A 24,021-nucleotide genomic window follows, 5' to 3' on the forward strand; every position below is an offset into this window, starting at 1 on the left:
TGAATTTTAGCGCTAAAGATCACGAGATTACGCGTGGCCCGGCCTGCGAAAAAGGTTAGTGTTAAATGCTAATACTGGATCTCTATTTATGTACGGTGTACTGGTAAACAGTTTAGCGAGAGCTGTCTACTATGGATAATCCTTCGTCGTTGGAACTCTTGTCTCACAAAGGTGGATAAAATACTACGATCAAGGCTCAGGAATTATAGACATTTAAGTGTTGGCATCTTATACGAAACCACACAGAACCGATATGAGATACAGCTCTACAGATGACCCTGCACTGTAGCTAATAGGCAAACGAGAAGAGCATTATTTTAAATGCGTTCTACCAACCAAAATAGAAAAGCTTGAGCGGATTTATGCCTGATCACATTTCTGACAAATCTGATCTTTCCTGTCTTCGTGTAATACAAAATTTAACAGAGCGTGTGTTGTGTGGAATTTTCAAACCAAGCGTGTACTTCTGACCCATCTGTTGCCAATATGAAGACCACGGGAAGCTTGGCTTGGAATGTGCAAAGTATCAATAGTCATCAGAGCAACATCAGCAACCGTGTTCTGGCAAACATATTCTTATCATCTCGATTGTCATTTAAACGACCCTCCTTAACGCGAGAAGAACACAGGAGGGCAGATAACCCCCTCCCTAGATGATAGACACCAACGAGAAGACAGCTCCATGAAGATAGCACACATTTATCCGACAGACCAGTAGTTAAAAGGTCGTTTATCTTTTTTCCTTTTTTAAACGACGAAAATAGCAAATGTACGCCTGGAAGATGCATTTTAATTTAACCATATGTTACGGTTATGTACTCAGCGAGTCTGTATCACTTATAGCTGGGTTAAGCCCAAGCCAAGAAATACATTATAAAGTTGACTGAACGACTTGGTACTTGGTAGTGGAGATGCATTAAACAGTGTGCTTTTGTTTTGCAGTCATATCCTTCCAACGTGTCCAATGAGTTTTAAAAGTGACAATGCTGTTCCTTAATTTCTATCCCAAATGAACAATTTTAACATTTCAATCGTTAACACTCCTCCTGGTAAATTTAATGCAAATTGTTTAAAATTGTATTACGTGAACAAGATTGTATTACTTGTATGCTGATGCATATCTGGTGTATGTTTATCAACATGAGTTAGTCATTGATATCGACACATCACAGACTTGGTGTCCCAGTTCAACAAAGGCAGTAATTATAACATCCAAAGCAATATTGAAATGGTCAATTGACCAGACAGAATTGTCTCCTTCTAAGCTCTACTATGGTAATGAAGCTATTACAGATATAATTAGAAATGAAACAGAATCTGGAATATATCAGGTACCACGGAAACAGGCGAGCAGTGTGATTGATTTCCAAATTAAATCCATGCCACTCTTTAATGAAACAGGTAATCAATGACACAAAGATTGCATTTATAACCTTTACTTTAAGAAAGAACAATGTTCATTGCTAACGGTTTCCCAAAGGATCAGTAAAAATAATGATGACAAAATTTACTTATTGATGGAATCTGGGACTACGTGTGCGAGATGTAAATGTTGGATAAATACTTTTATCCACAAAGTCTGCTCAGTATTTTCTTGTAATGCAGGGGATTACAAACACAGGGACGTTCTTGGCTATTGATTTTCAGGTATAATTGCAATTTTGATCCCAAAGGCGGTTAGTGGATCACAGTAAAAAAGACATTGGGTTGGAGTGCAAATATTCATTATTCTTCGATCTGTTTTATGTAGAAATGGTTAAACGTATTCGAGGGAAGGAAAGTACTTAACACAGAAATGTATTGACTTAAAATCTTAATGGGCTATTTTAGCAGATGTCTGATGGAAATATTTCATATGAAACATTCTCTACTATTACTGCAGGTTGAGATAAATAAAGGGTTTGTGCTCGGGAGACTTGAATTAACAGAAGGACAGATGTATGGTGGCCTCTTATTCTCTTCAGCTAAAATCCTGATGACATTCCTATGCTGCCACGTGTTACACCTATTCCCTCTGCAACATGTACAGTTATGTAACAGTAATATTGTTCTGAGTACTGTGTACCTAAATGCCATTTTGAGTGAGTGAGTGAATGAGAGAGTTTAGTTTTACGCCGCTTTTAGCAATATTCCAGCAATATCACGGCAGGGGACACTAAAACCGGGCTTCACACATTGTACCCATATGGGGAATCAAACCCGGGTCTCTAACCACTGGTCTACTCCACAATGCTAACCACTACGCTACTCCACCGCCCCGAATGTCATTTTGAAATAATATTTTAAAAAAGATCACCTGACAGTACGAACAGGACAAAACCCTATTGTGTCTCCAGACTGTCTATCGGGAAGCGGAAGGTCGGTGGTTCGATACGAGGTCGCGTCAAAAGACGTTAAAAGATGGTACTTGTTGTTACTCTGCCTTCAGATCTACAATCCTGGAATAAATGAGATCCTGGAAGGCTCCAGTCACAATATTGAGTCTGAGTTGGGTACACACCTTTAACCGCGTCGTGGAATGCCAGTGAGCGAAACAAACACCAGCCGGGGCTTGTACAAGCAGCCATGTACACGTGCATGTGTGCGCTGCATAAGTGCAATAATCATCAATTGGACTTTGAACTTAATTACACCCCACCTCGCGGCATGCTTTACTAGGAGGCCGTTATATTTCGTTATGCAGCACACTACGGTTACTCCGAACTCAAAGGGACCAGCAATTATGGTTCGTCCCCGGATATAATTTCCGTTGTGAATACTAAAATACTAAATTAAATGTATAATAAACTCCGGTAACACACACACACACACACACACACACACACACACACACACACACACACACACACACACACACACACACACACACACACACACACACACACACACACACACACACACACAGACACACATTCACACAATGAAGATCCCACACCTTCTGGATCCGGCATTTTCAATGGTTTGACTGAAAGGACTTCAACATGGAATGGTACCAGTTCCCACCAATACATATCCCCGTGTTAGTTCATCGTGCTGAAGTGACGCTGTCAGTGCAATTAATGTGGGTTATTGATATGGATTACTGTGAAGAACGGAGGTTGTACGAGGAATTTCACATGGCTCAGCATCTTGACATGAAAGCCGCTAGTCAACAGCATCCTCACTACTCAGATGTGCCAGTGTCTTACGCAGAGCCTGGCTTGAGTTCAAGGACTAATTGGAAACTACAGAAAGGTAGATCACACTGTCGGTTGGGTATACACAGATTAATGTTATCATTATTTGATGGATCTTCTTGCCTGACAAACGAAATTCTGAAATGGTTTGAGATAAGCAGAAAACTGTAAATCATTAATGAGCATTATTCACAGTCAGCCATTCATTAAGTGAGCACGAATATTCTTGAAAATCTGGAATTAGTAATCTAATCACAGTTTGCTGTTTAGCCCCACACTGCCCCAGTGCATTGATGTATAAAATGCCTAAGAAATCATTGACATGATGATTCAGACATAGGTACTAGGAAAGTACCCACAGCCTTTTTCAAGCAAGCAACGAGAACAGGAAAGAAGAGGCATATGCAAGGGGAGTTATAACAATGAAGGAAGTTTCATCATTGATGCTGCTTACCTCTTTCGGCTCTTCTCAACAGATACAGCGTCGTGGATTATTATTGAACCTATTACAGCGTAAGCCACAAGTCTGCACATCTCCATCCTTGCTGATGTAATTTCCTCCTTGGGTACAGATACCAGTTCAGTTAGCGCTCTATAGTGATGCATAGGAAGCTATGCTACGTCCAGCCTTGAGATGTGCACCTCTTTCAAGATATGTGTTTCTTAAAGTGAGAGCGCTTCGAGAATCGTGCAGATGCGGCTTGAAGACCCTTTGCGACTGGTTACGAGAAGAAGGCAAAGGCCAGTCTTGTACTGATGGCTTACCATCAGGGCCTGACAGCATCACAATCAAGACACAGGCATCTGCAGAACTTTACGTCGCTGTTGCTTGAACATGTTCTGGCGCAGCAAGCGGGAGCGTAAACCAATACACAAACACAAGCCTCTGGAGTAACCGCAAAGCTGATTGATGATATCTTAACCATCGAATCGCATCTTCTCAAGCCCATTCATTTATTGTGTATGTAAGAAAAGCAGTCTCTTGTTGGCAGGTGTGATTATCGCCGCATCTGTGCTGGGGATAAGGAAGTCAGACCGTTACTGCAGCGTCTTAGTAACAGAGAATCCCTTAAGGCAGAGTTCCCAAGATATCGCATCTGGAGGCACGATCAGTGCAATTACCTCTTTCGCTTCATCAAATTTCCAATCGTCTTGCAGTGCTGATAGAGTATACTGAATGATTAAATCAGTTATCATCGCTTGTCCATGTATACCCTGTATGTTGTTTAGCTAATACATTAGGCTGTTTCATTGGCTATCATCATGAAAGAAGCACATGGAAGGGTCACACCCACTTCGAGTCTGACCAACTGCTTGGAACTTAGCACCTGTTCGCACGAGTGCAACGCTACCACGGCATGAGATAAGCAGCGCACCGGAGGTAACTTGTCTGCATCCAGTGAGTTTTCAAAGTAACCAGACTCCTAACAACTGGTGTTTTTAAACCGTCGTTATCCTCTGCAGATCAGTGTTATGTTAGACCACAACGGATATCCCTCGTGCTAGCCTCAAGTAATTTGCCACCAATTCAATCGATTTATGCAATAAATTACTGTCAATAATTGTCCATCGTGAATGTATTAGGCGCCCACAAACATTCCCGTTGCATTGACTCGTGATCTCAAAGGAAATAATTTCTCAGCACGACTTCTTTCGTAACCTATTGTAACATGTGATCACGTGCGCCTTTATAGAAATGATTCCTGACTCCGTGAATCCTTGGATCGTATAATCAATTTGAGATTCCGTTAGTGGACTTCCTGACATTTGTGTATTATATTTGTGTATTCCCTTATTCCAAATAATATAAAAGTGACAAAACCATTTCCATATTCTTAAGAATTTCTGTTAATTGCAGACACGCTTTAGCCATTTCCACTATATCATGATTAGGTGTGATATTGTGAGGTGTTCGCAAAGTACGTGCACAACGTCACAAACACAAGGACACACACAAATCAATAACCGCCCACTTAAAAGACTCAACCACGCGAAACTATGGCACAACTTATAATGAGGTATTGCATTGGACATACCTTTTTGTTACTGATGTGGCAAATTTGGAAATGTCGTAAACTGACTACCGCAAAACGTTTAGAATGCTTTAATGGGGCCTTGTTGGTGTCATAACTTCTGGGTAAGGGTAAAACGAAAGAATTACATGCACAATTTCGTAGGTGTTCGCAGTTTTACAAACATTAATGTACGAACTGGGATTTTGTAAAACAGATATCTCAATAATTAATCTGTTTTCTACTAAAGCGCTCAGTAGTACCATTTAAAAACATCTCATGAGTATTGACAGGAAATTATTTCATCTAAATACCTTCATTAAGTTGTTGATATCGAACAAAGTTCATTACATTTCCGGAACAATCAGTAATAACATCTATTGATGTAGTTATTCTTTAGGTTAGGATATGATGGCCATTGTCATGACAATATCTGTGCTGCATTTTCCAAATATATCACATGAACAATATATTACAAATAAATGTAACATTAAAAGTGCAAACTGCATGTAAAGTGATCATGATAATGACGATGACGATGACGACGACGACGACGTCGACGATGATGATGATGATGGCATGGCTACCTGACCGAGTCGCATGGTGCAATTGTGAGTCAACTCAGCATTGTTTTATCCACACCCTCAAAAAGTAGCGTCAGACAGGGTAACAATAAGTACCATCTTTTAACGTCGTATGACGCGACAAGGGGATCGAACCAACGATCTTCCGCCCGGCAGATGCTCTGTACACGGTACTGCTGGATCGGTATAGATTTTAAATCTGTCATAAATAGTACGTGTTTTATCACCGCCTACTCAGCAATTCTGAAACTCCGTTTTAAAAGTCGTACCAGATTTGCGCATCCATAGTGAGTCTTAAACATGTATCTTATCTTATATGTGGAGTGATGTGACCGGTGCTTTTAAGGTCAAACAAGTTCAAAATGTTTAAGTACATCGATGACTGACATGATGACAGCATCTGCCCAACTAGACGGAAGTTATGGTAACATTTTTTTAAAAAGATGCAAATAAACAATTCTTATCGTATTCATAAAAACAGTTCCCCATTACGAAATGACAAAAAACATTTTGTCCGGGCTATTGCTGTACGTTTTCCTTGAATAACGAACTTCCATTGGCGAAAGATACAGACAGATGGTCTGTGGGAGAAAAGTTATATTCCTCAGACATCGTAAAGGCTATTTTCAGAAGGTACTTCCGCCCGGTACCGACTAATGTCAGTCAGCAAATGTATAAAATACTGAAAGCTGATACTAACCTTTCAACCACAGACCTTCCTAGGTCCTGTAGCTCACCTTCAAACTTCAAAACCTCAACCTAGTAATTACCAAACGTTTAAACTCTTTGGCGTAATTTATTTGCCTTTACATTAACTGTCATGAAATGTTCTGTACATATGATCAGCAAACTTTAAGCGTTTTGTATTGTGCGTTAACAGATGAAATATGTCATGCGGGATATCAACGACCATTTCAGCTTTTTGTTCAGCATCACACGGTGGTGAGATCCCCAGAAGCATTTCCTGGTCGAAAGAGATGACGAGGTGGATTTGATGGTCAGACTCGGTTACTTGATTCATTACATGCCATCGTTCTCCGTTCTGATCGAGACTAGCATACTTGAAGACTGTCGTCAAATGTAGCTGGAATGTTGCTGAGTGCGATAGTAAACAGAAGACACAAAGAGTTCAGTATCTGTTAGACCTGGCCAATCCTTAAACTAGACGAATTATGATCTATTTCAAACATTCGATATTTATCAGTCATGTTCGATTATGATGAAGTGAAATGTAAAACGTCAGATAATAATGCGATTATGTACTGGATTAGATGTACTGGATTATGTACTGGAACAGTTCTTGTCAGACACATATTTAAAAGTTGACAATTTAACACAGTAACCACGCACAATCTTACCGCTAAAGATCGATTACTTGGTTGATTGTGTGTCATCGAATCACACATTGCCATCGAATTACACATTGTCATCGAATCACACATTGTCATCGAATCACACGTCATCGAATCACACATTGTCATCGAATTACACATGTCATCAAAATACACATTGTCATCGAATTACACATTGTCATCGAATCACACATTGTCATCGAATTACACATTGTCATCGAATCACAAAATTGTCATCGAATTACACATTGTCTTCGAATCACACATTGTCATCGAATTACACATGATTTCGTCGTTGCTCTTATATCAGATGCTGGTTTGTGTGGACACAAGCTGTCGTCATGTAACGGGAATATTTCTATCCATGGCGTTGAACTACATACAAACAATAAAACATCTGAAGAACAGAGTACCATTTGAAAATAAGGGTTATTGTGTTTCAGATGTGCTGTTCTAAGCACAATTGAACCAATTTATTTGTTATTGTACCCTGGTTATCAAAAAAGCCTTCTGGGCTCTTCCTTTTCTCCTTTCCGACTGAACTTGGTTACAAAGATTCAATAACGAACCAATTTCCTGCCCTAAAAAGTTGAAAAAACACTGCTGATAGTTCCAATGTTTTCATATTATTTTACAGTATTGACTGTACAGTAGAGATGAATAGGCTCAAGTTTGAAGGAAAACATTGCAATCTGATTTGGTGAATTTCTGGAACATCTCTTCAGAAACTCAAGCACACAAGGCCGCCATGTTTCCTCGAAATATTTTGTTAAAGGATTAATTACAATCAGCGATTTCTGTAAATGCACGCTTGTGGTTTCTCATTAGTCCTAATAGCATTGATCGTTGATGTTTCATCTATAACACTGTTATCATAACGACTGCTTCTGTTGTTATCTTAGCGGGCGTGTATGTGCAGTTTGTTAACCCACTGTACGATGTTGGAATCTCTCTTCATATCTCCTCAAAATGAACTCGGTCCGGCAGTAAGGACTTGCTGAGCAACCAATTCTCGTTTAGATTGTCCTATGTATATAGAAGGTGTCGATTGTAAATGTATTAACTGAAGGGTCGGTAGTTTTATCTGGGCGCGGTCTGCATTTTCAGAAATAACATAACCTGAGAGAACTAATTTTGTTCTATTTATCAGGAAATACAGAACACCTTAGAATGAGCACTGTATTATGGCACATTCTTCTTTTTGGATGGTGGCAGGGGAAAAGGAATGCCTTCTGTCAGGATGAGATATGTAGTATGTTGGGAAGAATGCGTATATTGTATCCAGGAACCATATGCCAGATTGACCTGTATGTTTGACCATGGCTACACACAAATGCTGTTAACATACAGCCAGTGAGCTATGCCAACTCTTTTACTCTCCAAAGTTAACATTTGACGTACATGTACATTTGTATTTTTAACCCAGCTTGCCATGATTCCTTAATGAAAATACTTAATATGTCTCAAGCCGTTGTGAAGAATTGCGTCCCCTTGGTTGTGTGAGGATCCGATGCATTCGGCAGCATGCGAATTTTGTTTTCAGTATTTCAATTTTGTCTTGTTTGTCAGCTTATGTTTGTTTTCAACAGAATATCAAGAAGATGACAAAACAATTGAATTTATACTTTTCTCCAACATTGTTGATGTAATCCGGTATTCTGAACAGCGAACCCCGTGGGTTCATATAAGGTACACGGGTCCACACAAACCAAACATAAAACGTCGATGCGAGAGAATAATGTTTCCATTATCCATTAACGCAAAATAACGGTGAAAAGTATATGAATAGAACACACAAAAATCGGTGAAGACACCAGGCGTTCTCGAAAGCTCTACCGTTGGCTCCCAACACTCATACAATTATGTTTGTTGTCTGATACAGCAGTATTCCTGCGAACGTACGTACATATCAGGCTTAAACAAGTTTCGCAGTTTCTCTTTAATTCGAACGCCGATCCTGAATCTGACATGAGCAGGATGCCCACACGGTTCCTTTACGTCAGACTTAGCTAATTGAATCTTCATCCGGAACATTTTGCCGACAGTAAATGTGTCTAACCTACAGATAGTTTCGATACGATGCAAAGACACTTGTTCTTCCAGTAAGCGAGTGCCACAAACCTACTGAATTGAGCTTAAACATGTACTTATGATATAGTAAGAATCGTCCAATGGAATCTGTTTTTAGCATATACCAACTGCGTAGATCGATGTTCATGATTTCAATCACTGGATTGTAGTGTCCAGAATCGGTTGTTTATAGACCGCCCTTACATAGATGGAAAGTGCGGCGTTAAACAACAGACAAACATATTGTAATATTACCGAACAGACCTGACAATTAGAAAAACGGCTTTGCAAATATGACCCTATCTGACAGCAGTGATATATTTCCCATAAAAAGATATACATTATCTAAGTGATGATTCTTGTAAAACCTTAAAGTCAAGCGATCTTCACAGCCAGTTTAGTCTGTTGACGGTGCGTCAGTCACATACTATCTAATACAGTGTCCATATCGCTGTTTGGTATCACCAGATTAGAAGCACGATAATCATGTGTTTTAATCATGTACGCCTACACTTCCTCCTATAGAATGACGCTAAGCTGTTATCTGGCAAGATGGCGATGTGTGAGCCAACAGCTCCCGTTTACACATCTGCACCAGGTTGTTTTCACCGATAATTTCAGAGGCAGGCATATGATCTTGTCTAAAGTCCTTGACTTCGGTTCTTAAACATGCGTGAGTCACAGCCTATCCTTGGTGTTTTGAAATTTCATTTTAACTTCCTAGACTTGATTATGGGAGGAAATGAATGTGTGGAACTAACTAACGTGGAAATATCATATTATCTCATTACAGGAGAAATTGTTGTAAATAGAAGAGTGAGTCTAGTTTTACGCTGCACTCAGCAGCATTCCAGTTTATGGCCGCGGTATGTAAATAATCGAGTCTGGACCAGACAAAACAGTGATCAACAATATGAGCATCTATGACATGTGTCAACCAAGTCAGCGAGCCTGACCGCCCGATCCCGTTAGTCGCCTCTTACGACAAGCATATGTTACTGAAGATCAATTCTATGAAAATAAAGAAGAAAAAACCCACCTTTCAATAATCATAAGAAGTCTGAAAACTGGGTCCATTTCACGAGTATGATTGAGATTTTGACACCTGGTGTTGCGATAAGAGAGCGTGTCCTAACGGTGTCACCCGTAATGAACAAATGCAAAGACAATGCAGTGTTCACCAACAAACAACAAACATGGGGACAGTACAGGTAAAACGATAATTGCATCTGACACCATAATGGTCGGACGATTACACAAACAGAGTAGTATACTAGGAAAGAGTGAGTGAGTGAATTTAGTTTTACGCCGCTTTTAGCAATATTCCAGCAATATCACAGCGGGGGACACCAGAAATGAGCTTCACACGTTGTGCCCATGTGGCGAATCGAACCCGGGTGCTCGGCGTGACGATCAAACGCTTTAACCACTAGGCTACCCCACCGCCCAATATAGGGAAGGAAGGTGGGGTGACATGATACAAGTAATATTTACCTGTCCAGAAACAAAGACTCAGTGATCAGAATTACGGACAGATTTATTCGAAAGGGCCCAGTACGGATAAGCGGTGGTTCACTGTGGAACACAAATCGCACCTACAGCAACGTGTTCAGACTAAAGACGGGTCGTCGTAACATGTGTTGTACATGTCTACTTCAGTAGAACAAGTCATCAGTAAAGAGAACAAAGCTTCTCTTGAGAGAAAGTGATTGGGTGCAGTTGATGTATTACAAAGGAAATACCTTAAACAATTAATGAGTCGCATAACACAAAAAGGGTAAGAGCTTTCAACACATGCAATGGCTTGCTTATGCTGGGCTAGGCAAGACGGTCTTTCATTTTGTTGATTCATGAATGTTTAACTACGCTGGAACATATTGACTACAACAAAACAATATGTTTATCTACGGTGTTGTTTACTTGTTACGAGTACATAATGAGAACTGCACGTATGGCTTCGGAGAGAAAATACATGATACGAGTAACAGGGAAATGGTGGCGCGTTTAACAGACTTTCTTATTTCAACGCTAATGACAGCTCCTTAAAGTGTGTATGCACATTTGTACTGTAACGTGAAATTAAATTTTGAGTGATTTATCTTCTACTCCATAAAACTGTTTGGATGAATAACCTTAGAATTTTAGACTGGTTACGTAATCTCGCCACCCCCATCCATGTCTCTTCTCACATTCATCTACTCTATCCCTGGAGCGGTGGGGTAGCTTAATGGTTAAAGTGTCCGCTAGTCACGCCGAAGACCCGAGTTCGGTTCCCCACATGGGTACAATGTGTGAAGCCCATTTCTGGTGGCCCTGCTGTGATATTGCTGGAATGTTGCTAAAACCCATACTCACTCACTCATTCCATCCTTACACCTCCCATGACCTAACGGTTATTCATGTATAGTTCATCATTCCAAACGGTACCTCAACCACATGCACTAGGACGTTCATTGAAATCTGCATCCAGTCTGATCTGCTTCTTCGCCACACGCAAAGATTTATGCATACAACCTTTTTCATGGCTACAGTTATGCATACTTTTGAATTTCCAGTAACAGATTGATTTGATTATTATGTTAGATTTCCAATATCACATCAATCTGGAATTCTGAAAAAATGAAACTCTGATTAGCTTTTCCAAACATTTCGGAGTTAAAATTAAAAACGTTGATTCTAAAACTCTATTGATTAACACTCACAGTTATTGTTCCAAAAATCGCATTAGTCTTCGCATCCTTCGCAAGGAGACCATTGTGACTTCAGTACACGCGCAACTATGATACTAATTACCCGTGTGCCATTATATTGACATGATGCATAAAGCGTTGCTGGACACACATTCCTCGTTTTGTAATGGAAATAAATCACGCACTCCAGCTCCATCAGCTTGTACCGAAAACAGAGTGTGCAAACATTCTAGTAGCACCAATTGGGGATTCCAGTATTAGGCAGGGAGTGCCCCATTGTCCATTTGTGGTTAGTTTCAGTTGGTGTGTTTTGTCGATGTGTGTGACTATTTGGTGTGTCCGAACTGGGATATTTAAGAGATATTTGAAATGTGTTTTACGTACATGCTATCGTTTAAAGTCACTAAGAAACCGTGTACATTAAAGGCCCGCTTTTTTACAGTCAAAGGTAGAGCTGTTATATAAATATCAGTGATAAGAGTTTCCATCATAATATTCATTAACACATGATACAGTCAGATGGTACAAACAACGCCGCCTATAGCCAACATTTCATGTGTCTATGATATTGTTAGTTTCATTCAAACAAAACTAAGATCCCCCGGCTTAGCACGTCCTTAACCATCGGTTCTGTAGTTGGCAGTATCTTCTTATGGTTATGGAAAGGGTTCCATTCTTATATTGTCATAGATGTGATGTTTCATGTTATGGTCATGTTTAGTGTACTGAATACTTTGAGAGTAGTACATGGTGTATGGCATAACAACACTGGTCCAGACTCGATTATTTAGACCACCGCCATATAGCTGGAATATTGCTGAGTGTGGCGTTCAACAACCAACCAACCAAACCAACTTACTAGCCAACCAACCAATCAACCAACCAACCAACATAACAACATCAGGCATGAGAGCAGCTCCAGGCCACTCCACTAGACCTTCACAGGCATCTTCTGTAATGTGCGACAGGATGCAAGAAGTGCTATACATATTTGTGCCATCGCTGAGTGTCATGTTAAGAGGGGCGGTGGGGTAGCCTAATGGTTAAAGCGTTGACTCGTCACGCCGAAGACCCGGGTTCGAATCCCCACATGGGCACAATGTGTGAAGCCCATTTCTGGTGTCCCCCGCCGTGATGTTGCTGGAATATTGCTAAAAGCGGTGTAAAACCAAACTCGGTCAGTCAGTCAGTCATGTTAAGAATTCTTTCCGTTTGCTGGAGACCATATCAACGTTGTGTAGTGTCATTACAGTAAAACAAACAGGTATATAACATCTGATATCAGCATCCAACATAATAGGAAACACACCAAGCACAAAAAGTCATAATTTGGGATGTAGGTAACAATGTGTCTCTTCTGTTCTTTTAACATAGGAGAGGGTGCACCTCGAGTTGCCGGGATGCTATGAATGCTCAACCTACAATGAGCAGCACTGGCCAGAAGATTCAGCTCATCGTGTAAGTACAAGCGATGTGCACTGATGATATGTCAAGAACAAAAACACGTACATGTACCAGGGAACAAGGCAACACACGGAAATACGACTCATACATTATGCATTGTCTGTGGGGAAGCACCAAGTCGGAAAAGAAACTAAAGCATTCTTAGATGACTCTTGGATATGGATAATCTGAATTGCAAACACCTGTCCCAGGTGGATTTCTTTGGTATATGAAGTACACCGGTGAGAAAGTATATAACGATGAATGCTACGGATGAATCCACTAACGATGCTATCAGATAAGGTTAGTACAGTTTAATACTGTTCCTTAGTGAATAATGGCGGGTGACTGTTACTCCAAGAAAAGAAACTTTCCTGGATGAGTAATTCATGAAAAGTAGGAACAAGCCACAAAATACAAAACAGCTTATTCCCGACAGACGCAATCTTCATTTTTCTGCGTCATTTTTTGTGACGGTTTTCCGACTAGTGACAATGGACATTTTAAACTTATCGAATTACCTTCACGGTCTGGAGGGCCCCCAGAACATTCACATCATAGAATCCCCTCCTAGAATCCTAAAACCAACTCTTTTTTGGCTAATTGTGTCACTGTCAGCTGCAACCGGTACAGACGGACATGCTTATTCTTTACACGAAGATGGTGGTATAGTCACTAATTTTCGATGATCCACTCATTGTACTTACGCCTTTTTCGCGTAAAATCGAGACTGGTCATTTTCCGACGATGACGTTTCATGTTCAGTTGTGTAATATTTCAAGGAAATATATACAATGAGGCAATTCGTGGAGAAGCATGGACACTTTGTCAATTGAATTTCGCCTAAGCTTTCATTAGCAAATATCATTTAAACCCTACATGACTAAATACCTAATAGTATCATATTTGAATAAACTCCACATTTTTATAAACCCTATGCCCAATCAACTGGATGCTTAATTGTAATTCTTAAATTTGTCTCTCCCCGTTTATCCACTTCATCGAAAAAAACGTAACTGGCAATATACGTTCCAGTTGTAACCTTATCCAATAATTAGAGATATTTACAACGTCTTCAATCCATACTTTACTGAGAAAGGGTAATCCCAAATAAGACATATGTTACACTTGACCAAAAGGTATATTGTCTTCAATATGACAGTGATCATAAAAGGGAAATTCTCCTTCTACTGAAAGCGGCCACTTATTGCCACATGTTGTTCTATTGTTATTTCCCTGCCAGTACAGACTGAGAACACTATACAAGACCTGGCCTTGAGTGCATGGTGCGTGGAAACGTGTGCACCATACGCTTCCTGGTAACCTTTCACCCCAACCACCTTACCTCATCCCTCCCACTCCCCCGGCACTTACAACAGATTAGTGAGATGGAAGACTTGTTGCCTCGGGAAGATATGGCTAATGATGAAGATGAACCTACTGAAGAGAGGCCAGGATTTGGAGGAACAGATGCGTGATGACATAGCTGAAATCAAAGAAACCTTTATCTTGCAACCTTACACCTTACAATGGTACAACACATAGAGCACTATTGCCCATTGTAGTAAGGACCAGAGGAGTTAAAGGTGGGTGCTCACATAACAGGTGATACTTTACTATGATGCATAGCCATATCAGTACCTAGATCACGGTCGAACCTACATGATAAACGTAAACGTATGGAGTGCAAGAGCGTGTTCATACATCCATAAAGATTAATCATCTTTTGTGTGGGCGACCTATGTGAGATAGGTGGAGGTAATATAGTGCAAATACGCGTAGAGACAAACAAATAGTGTTACTTAAGAATACGTATATGTACTTAAGAACAAAAGGAACAAGGGTAAAGACTAAAGTGTTGTAATGAATACCTCTAATTCCTCTTGGAGGAGCTTATGTTGATGGAAAAGAAGCACAAGACTTGAGTCTGTAAGGAAGAGGATAGCAATATGGAACGATGAAATGATTAGGTAAATTGATAAATTAGGGTTGTCAGGGATGACTGTGAGCGTGGGACTCTGATGCTTGGATAGTGAAGTTAATCCTAGATGTTAAATGGAGGGTGTAGGTTAGCACCATGTAATGGATCTTTCCTATTGAGATATTTTGACACATGCAGAAGCTCAATGAGGCCGATAACTACGGTTTGTTGCTCCGCCTAATTAGCAAAGAAGACGGGAAAACCAAACTCCCACATAGAACATAGTACATTCGTATGAGGGGTAGTTTTCTGTGATGAAGTCTTGACGTAACTACTTGATAATCAATATTTTGGATGAGGATTGATACACTAGATATATATCCTACAGAAGATTGTTTATTTTTTCGGTTTGACTTAACTCTTTGGGCAAGACAGGTACCATTTGGGATGATTTATATTTCTGACAAGGAACCATGCCCTTGATATATTTCCTGCATCCGTGAATTGTGTAAAACACAAACACAACTCTAACAATATTAAATTAATTTAAACAAACTCTTCTCGGCGAAAATACCGCAATCAGTGTGGAAAAAACATTCTAGATGATCTACGTTCATATTGACGGCAATCCTCTCAGGTCCTGTGGTCAAGAAAGGACACCTTAATTAGCACTATGGAAACTTCGAGATGCAATTGTCCCAGTTCTTCGAACTAACGAAGTAGTTCTGAAGTGACTGCATTCCATTTCAAATGCATGTGTCGATATCCGCCATACGGAGCATAATACTGTTAATAATGCATTATTGTTTGAGTGTATCGACTGCGGCATGTACCATCTTGTTTTGTGTAATAACATTACATGTTGAGTCTTGATCACCAATAAATAACTACCACCAATCACACAATACAACAGCTACCCAAAGTTGTATTCACTACTGGTAACAAAGAGCGCTATTATACAATCAACATGTACAAACTGTAACTTCGAATAGTTATTCAAACCATTTGTAACCAGTGGAATTAATGACGGGAACTCATTTTCTCAACAAGGAAAAGATGAATCAACATAGTCACGGCTCTGTAACTCTGGATTGCTACAGTGACACACACACCTCAATATATGCTCAGGTGACAACGCAGTGGTCTAAACGAACCCGATCTAAGTGCACAAGACAATGATGTAATAATGATGATCAATAGAATATAAATTACGTATGATCGACAGATTCACCATTGAAATCCATATCGAATATGCATTGCAATGAGAGCACGCGTAAGAACATAATAATACTGGGTCGCGGACATGCACTTATGCAAAAATATCTCAGCGTTGAAATATGTTTTTGAAGCATGGATGGGAGGCTTAATCGATTTGGACATGATTAGCTCCGTTCTCAACCGCCTTTCAGGAACACCAATTAGTCAGAAGCACATGGTTCTGACAACAGCTGGAACAGAGCAACCACGTGGCACCGTCTGTGGAACCTCTGTCCGATTCTGAGACAACTGTACATTGACTACACGTCAACAATATGAAAAATGAACCCTGTGCACTTGATATCCCTCCAGTCCGGAATTCTAACATGTCTTTGTTATAAGAAAAGAATAGATACATTCGAATGATTAATTGTACACTAATTAAATTAGACCTAAATCAGGATCACATATTGACCATACATGCAGACTATAAGCAACAACGTAACAAATAATGTTAAAATACAGACATATAGATCTACTCTTAACATGATTTTAAAGAATGCACCCACTTACCTTACATTTTTTACACAGAAGCAATTCAGGATGAAATGTGTTAGTCATGTCTATCGTCATCTTCTTATGCCATGAACTGACAACTCTTACAGCAGGGAAGCGTGTAATATAGTTGACATACATATTCCGTTTGGTTATAAAATATATCATACACTTGTAATATACACATATGTCAAACTTGAGTGGATCATTTCCTTAAAGTGAGCCAAAAAACCGTAATAGTATATCCATAAGCCTTACAATAATGCCTTTTACATATTGCTTAAACGTTTAACATCATAAAGTCTTCATTTAATTATTTGCATAACGTATATTGATGAAGTAAGCATGTTTAGCATTTACAAATATTTGTAAATGATATCAAAGATTGCCATTGTGCCCTCTCATAGGAGCTCTCCTATTCATAGTGTTACTGCAAAACGTTCCCGACGCAAAATGTTATAGCTATTAGCTGTCGAGTACTTGAGCATTGCGTGCAGTCGCACGCTGACTCGGAGGCTCGCGAACGTGCTTGTGCACCGTAAATATCATAACGGAACCTGTCTACATATTGCTGTACCATCCTCTTGTGTAAATCCCATTAATACTTCACTACGCACCCACGTTTCCTGTTATGAAAGATCCGGGTTAGAATTGGTCTTGGCAACCCATGTTTGTCGTGAGAGGCGACTAACGAGATCGGGTGGTCAGGCTCGCTGACTTGGTTGACACATGTCATCGTATCACAGTCGCGTAGTTCGATGCTCATGCTGTTGATCACTGGATTATCTTGTCCAAATTCGATTATTTACAGACCGTCGCCATATTGCTGAATGCGGTGTTAAACAACAAACCAACCAACCTACCTGTTAAGAAATCAATTACAAATTCTGATTTGAAATTTTGAACATGCAACTCAAACGGCCTTGCTGTGACTAGATTCTGTTTACATGTATATGTATGATGTATTATGCATACAATAACTGCTGCTTTAAAACAAGCTGCCTTTATTCGAAATTGTCTGTTTTGCTTCGGTTCTTCTATTAATTTTTATGAGGTTCTTGGACGACTTGACTTTGATCTTCAGTCACAACGACAAGGCCACGTTGTGATCCGCCAACGGCATCATAAAAATATCTGAGGGTTCGCAAGTGTGGAGTTCCATGAATTTTGCTCCCATACCCTTCCGTCGTATGTGATGGTTATACGAGCGTGAATGCACTGAAGTCTGTGAGGTCTCATGAAATGGCAATTTTCCCTTAGCGAATTGATTCCTTTGTTATTTTCCCGTAGTTTCGTCTCAGGATCAAGACCGAAACACTCGGTTATGTGTACACCCTCAACCGTCGCTAAATTTATGAACTACATACTCATGTCACTTTCTGTTAAGAGTTGTTTGAGGACAAGAAAATGCAGAATCGTTTCAAAGGGCAGATCGCAAAAGTCGATATTTATGCAATTTGCATTTCTCCATACTTAACAGCAAGCACCTGCTTCTACATCATGTCATCTTTTGATATAGTCAGAAATACATAACGAGACCACAGGGACGTGTGTTTTGCATCTCGTACGTATTCATTCTAAGTAGAAGATGGACAAGTAAACCACAGAGGACATTCTACAGACAGCTGGGCCACGATTGGAAGACAAATAACTCAATGTTTTTTATAAGCCTTGGTGCTTTGCAAGAGTCTGCATGCACCTCACAACAATATACAACTTCGTCTGGGTTCTCATACCATTCAAACCATCTACAGAATATATTCCCTGAGGTAGTGAAGGATCTGTTTGATACGCATACTAAATGAACTCGTATTGACGAAAAAACACAATCCAGAATAATAAACTTCATTTCAATGTTTTTCTCCTGTCAAGCGAGGTCGGTGAATATGAATAATGTTTTACCAGTGGCATACAGAAATATCCAACACATGCATTAGTTGTAAATAAGATTCAAATAGGAACATGTCCTGTCATTCAGAGCAATATTGTTGTGATACATGTGTTGTGAGTTAATTTATGCAACAGTCTCTTTGCATGAATGATGTCGGTGTTTTACGTTTTTTTCAGGGTCATATTTAGTTACATGTGTTCTTCTATCTTCAAATGGCAGTCTAGAGGTTAGACCATCGCACGGCACCCCAAGACCAGGGCTCGACAGGGGGTAATCCAATTCAAAATTTGATTCAATCGCCGTCTTATTCATTATCTATTAAAACAACGCGATGAGTAGAAACATTTATACACGTACAACCAACGTACTCATAGACATTCATAGATTCGATGCAATCGCGAGTAATACATCATATATACAATGAGAGAATCTAGAATCCAAACCACCAACCATCTTGTTGATGGCCAGAATGATGAGAACTATTTATGGTAATGGTATAGCTGATGACAAGATGAAGTAGCTTGGTTGCTAAATGCAAAGGAGAAGACCACGGACGATGTTAGTATCAATTGGCACTTAAGTGTGACAATGAGACTGACAGATAACTGTATATGTGTCTTATACTGCACCGATTGCCTCAGATAGGCCCCGGCAATTTACTCGTGACGTTATCTCAAACCGATATGATGGGGAATGGCTTCTGTTTGGCCCAGACCTTTGCCCAAGGCTTACAGTGAGTAATGTTCTCATTAGGTCTTAATCTTGGGAAGATGGTTTTACCTTTCCCATCCCTTCCATAGGCACACGGGTTAGAAAGCTATGTTTTCTTAAGCATTACTTAAACATTTATACCATGGAGCGACATCTGCAAAGACTGGGGATTGTTAGGGTCATTCAGAAGATGGCTCGGGCATGCCAGAGCGTGGTCAGGTTTATGTTGAGCAACACTGTCATAAACACAGTCGGTGATTGGAGAGATAATAATAGCCTGAAAATCAGGCACACTGCTTGCCCAAGCCATATTTTTACACGGGGAACATATCCGCTTTCGTGACTAGATTCATCTTCAAAGGAAACACTTCCCATATAATGAGGAGTTATCAAAATTAGCAGAACGTGATTATGGGGATGGCCATTAAATTAACTTACTGAGCATGGAGGAAGTGTGTGGGGAATCCACTTAAGTGATAAACACAAGGACAATTTAATCAATAACCTGCACGTTGTTATGACAGAAACAGCATTTTAGCGCGTATATCCGGTTTACTCTGCTACACTCACTGAACCTTACTGAACACAAAACGTGGCATAATATTGATGTAAGTTCACACGATGTTCATGTTACTGAAGATTTTTTGTAAATAAATAAAAAAGGAAAATATGATTATGTTTCTCAAAGTGCTTTGAGAGGAGATTTTCATAAACGCATGATCAAATGTTTACCTGTAATGTATCGGAAGCCCTGACAAGAGTTATAAAAGTCTGAATGATGTTGGTATATTAAAGCATATGCTGTAAAGGTCGCTTGTGGTTTAATTGTTCAGTCACTGAGCCTATGTAACAGTTCGATTTCCCCGTGAGTTTGATGAAGCCCATTTATCGTTTCTAGTGTCTGGTCAGATCGTTTTACTTGCACTTGCATGCAGACACATTTTTTACAATCGATATGTTATTATGTTAGTATTCGCTTTCATTCGACTCGGTGTCCATTTTTTTTCATTTTGGATGGAAGACGTATACTTCCTTTTTTCATATTAGCAAAATGAAATGTATTGCTGAAAAAACTATGAAAATGTAGCAACAATGTACGTATATTCGACTGTATGCCACTGTATTACACGGTAACTTTACAGCTTAATTAGCACAAGCCACCTTAGTTATGGGATAATACTTTTAAAAAATACATGATGAATATGCATTGAAAATCTGTTATGAGATGAATCACGTGTCGAGGTTAAAGTAGGCGTGGTATCGTTGTCTTCACCATTAGAACATACAAATTAGAAGGTCACCGTAATCTTCGACGTACTGCAGTACAGACGCCTTTAATCTCCCGTACGATATGGTAATATAATCACAAGGGTAATCGCAGGTAACGTAAACACTGATATAGGGGAGGTGGGTTAGCCTAGTGGTTAAAGAATTCGCTCATCACGCTGAAGACCCGGGTTCGATTCCCCACATGTGTACCATGTGTAAAGCCCATTTCTGGTGTCCCCCGCCGCGATATTGCTGGAATATTGCTAAATGCGGCGTAAAACTAAACTCACTCGCACTAACACTGATACATGTAAGACCCATTACAAATGAGATCACAGAAAGATGAAATTTTAGAAATATCTTCACAATATTAATTTTCTCTGGATCGTATGAAAAATAATTCGCAAATATATTAAACATTGATATAAATAGCTGTTATAAGTAATAACTATAAATACGAAGCTAAATAAGGAACTTTCCAGAGAGGCTCTATAGGCACACGTTGATAGGTTCCCGGCACGTGTCCGTTCCTTAACCCTGCAATATGGTTGTCATCACAAATATTCCCACTCACCTCTTTTTGTTTTTGTCCACGGAGCCAACAACGTCAATGCTGCAGACCACAATCACAAAAAGCAGATCCAAGAATATCCAGTCAGTGGACCCTACACGTATCCTCATTGTGAGGAGGTCTGACAGAAGCCTTTGATCTTTTCACAAATGAAGCTTTACGTTTACAATTTTGAAACTGGAATAAAATGGGTCTTTGGAGAACTGTATCTTATTTTATAATCTGACAAACACGGTGAGAAGCGGAGTGAAAATAATAGCTCCACGAGCTCTGCTTTGCGTGTCAGGACAAGGTTTGAAGTACGTGGAGTTTCTCATGAACCGGATCAAGCCCTGGGCTGAATAACGCTGAAAGAATATCCTCCACAAAGTAACCCGTATCTCTGATTACTTATCCTTCCGCACACTGCAAACTCTCAATGCTGAACAGCTGTCCGCCTAGCCCACCTGTCAATCTTACACCCTCTGCGCGTGCGTTGGCTCCGCCTTCGGCGGCAAAGGTAAGCGTGGTTTCCTAAAGCGCAGCGCTAATTACGGGCTCCGATTTCACCGGTGATCGAAGCCTGTTCATGCTGCTGATTATGAGGGAACGTTGTTCTGTGTCCTCTTCATCAGTGTTTTTCACAACCTGTACAGTATTCTCGCACTGGTGTTTGAAATGGAGGAAATTCCAGTAGTCCCTCTTTGTACTCGCTAGTTCTGCTGGCGCAAGCACTTTCTTCTGTCGTTGGATCAATTTTCGTCGTGTGTTGGTGATCTAAGTATGACCGATCCAGAGGTAGCCGAGAAAGCCTCCGCAGCCGTCACAGTGTCCGCATCGATTCACAAAGTCAAAATAATCCCACAAAAATGTTTCCTGAGATCTTTGGAGAATTTGCCCTTTTTAATATGAAACCAATTTACATCGGGGATTACCCGAACCAGTAAACCTTGATTTTAATCATGGTGAATTAAGCAGCAAACCGCTTCAGTATGCTGCTAGTAATTTCTGGGATTGCCCAGAAGTCGGTTTGGCCCGCCAACTTATTACATATGGAATCTGGAATAACATGGGAAAACATTTGCTACTTTTACTGATGATTCGCACGGAAAATAGTGCCTTGGTAAGGCGATACCACGAAGCTACCTTTAAAGTGTTATAAGCGCATTATAAACATACATAAAGTGATGTACCGGTCAATACTCGGTCTTTATTGCAGCGCCAGTGTGGCAGGAATACTGATGTGCGGCATGAGGCAACAAACGAACACCTGTCTATGCAAGTTGTTCCTGTAGGGTATTTGTGTCCTTTTCAGGAACACCTACAGTCCCCGTTTATTGTAAGTGATCCATTCGAATAATTTTCAACATTATTTTGCCCAATGGAATTGGTTTCGGAGTTTTATACTTAAGTCATGACATGAGGCACTGAACTTGTTGTTGACTAGACAACAAGTATCGTACGTTATGCACAGTAGCGTCCCTTAGTCGTGTTAGGATCTGCTTTGGTAATGCTTATATTTTTGCAGCACCATACCGTGTTCGTTAGTTTCACTAAATGACTACGAACTTCGTCAATTTTCACTCTTCGTACACATTCAGCTGTCAGGTTGTGGTGGAGTAGCCTAGCGGTTAAAGCGTTCGCTCGTTAAGCTCAAGGTCCGACTTCGTCAATTTTCACTCTCCGTACACACTCTTCTAACAGGGGCGATTTGAGTAGCCTCGTTGTTAAGCGTTCGCTCGTCAACACTCAAGATCCGACTTCGTCAATTTTCACTCTCCGTACACACTCTTCTAACGGGGGCGGTTGAGTAGCCTCGTGGTTAAAGCGTTCCCTCGTCAAGATCCAAGTTCGTCAATTTTCACTCTCCGTACACACTCTTCTTACAGGGGCCGGTGGAGTAGCCTCGTGGTTAAAGCGTGCGCTCGTCACACTCAAGATCCGAGTTCGTCAATTTTCACTCCCCGTACACATTCATTTCCCAGGGGGCGATGGAGTAGCCTCGTGGTTAAGGGTTCGCACATCGACATATCCTACTCAGTTGTTACGATATTATAAATTGGGATAGGCGCCGCAATGGAACTGAGATGCGGCTATAAAAGTTGTTACATGCCACAACTGATATGTCATGAGTCCTTTATCTACATTTCAATAACATCCCGACGCGTTAGATCAATACTGCAGGAAAGCCAATAGTGACTCAGGACTCAAGTTTATCTCTTGCTTAAATAATTCACTGACAAATCATTCAGGCGAATTCGGTTTCAGACCACCAGTAAGCCGTTTCTTACAGTGACGGGAAGTCACTCTTCACTCTTTCTTTAAGTGAGTGATTTTAGTTTTACGCCACTTTTAACAATATTTTAGCAATATCACAGTGGAAGACAGCAGAAATGAGCTTCACACATTGTACCCATGTGGAGAATCGAACCCGGATCATCGGCGCTTCAACTACTAGGCTATCACAACACCCATTTCGCTGTACACCCAATGGGACTTTCATGGCGTATGGGTGATGCTAATATGAGGATCAGGAACATGCTACAGGCTGAGTATAGACAGGACAGCACATTCAAATAATACTTATTACAACGTGAGTC

General features: G+C 40.2%; 1 protein-coding gene across 3 annotated transcripts in view; it reads right to left on the reverse strand.

Annotated features, from left to right (window-relative positions):
• The window catches only part of LOC124280228 (glycine receptor subunit alpha-1-like), a 70,823-nt gene extending 48,857 nt beyond the window's left edge, over window positions 1–21,966 (reverse strand). For 2 of the 3 annotated variants that reach the window (XM_046716130.1, XM_046716132.1), the window contains exon 1: window positions 21,446–21,966. In XM_046716130.1, the coding sequence (XP_046572086.1) occupies window positions 21,446–21,552 (107 nt within the window). In that variant the 5' untranslated portion in view covers window positions 21,553–21,966. Of the gene's footprint in view, window positions 1–3,630; window positions 3,762–21,445 lie in introns of those variants that run through there. The other variant, XM_046716133.1, reaches the window with a different exon arrangement.
• Between the last annotated feature and the right edge of the window lie 2,055 nt (window positions 21,967–24,021).

Source organism: Haliotis rubra, unplaced genomic scaffold, assembly GCF_003918875.1.
Source record: "Haliotis rubra isolate DU_JTF1 unplaced genomic scaffold, ASM391887v1 Scf262, whole genome shotgun sequence".
Classification (NCBI taxonomy): Eukaryota; Metazoa; Mollusca; class Gastropoda; order Lepetellida; family Haliotidae; genus Haliotis; species Haliotis rubra.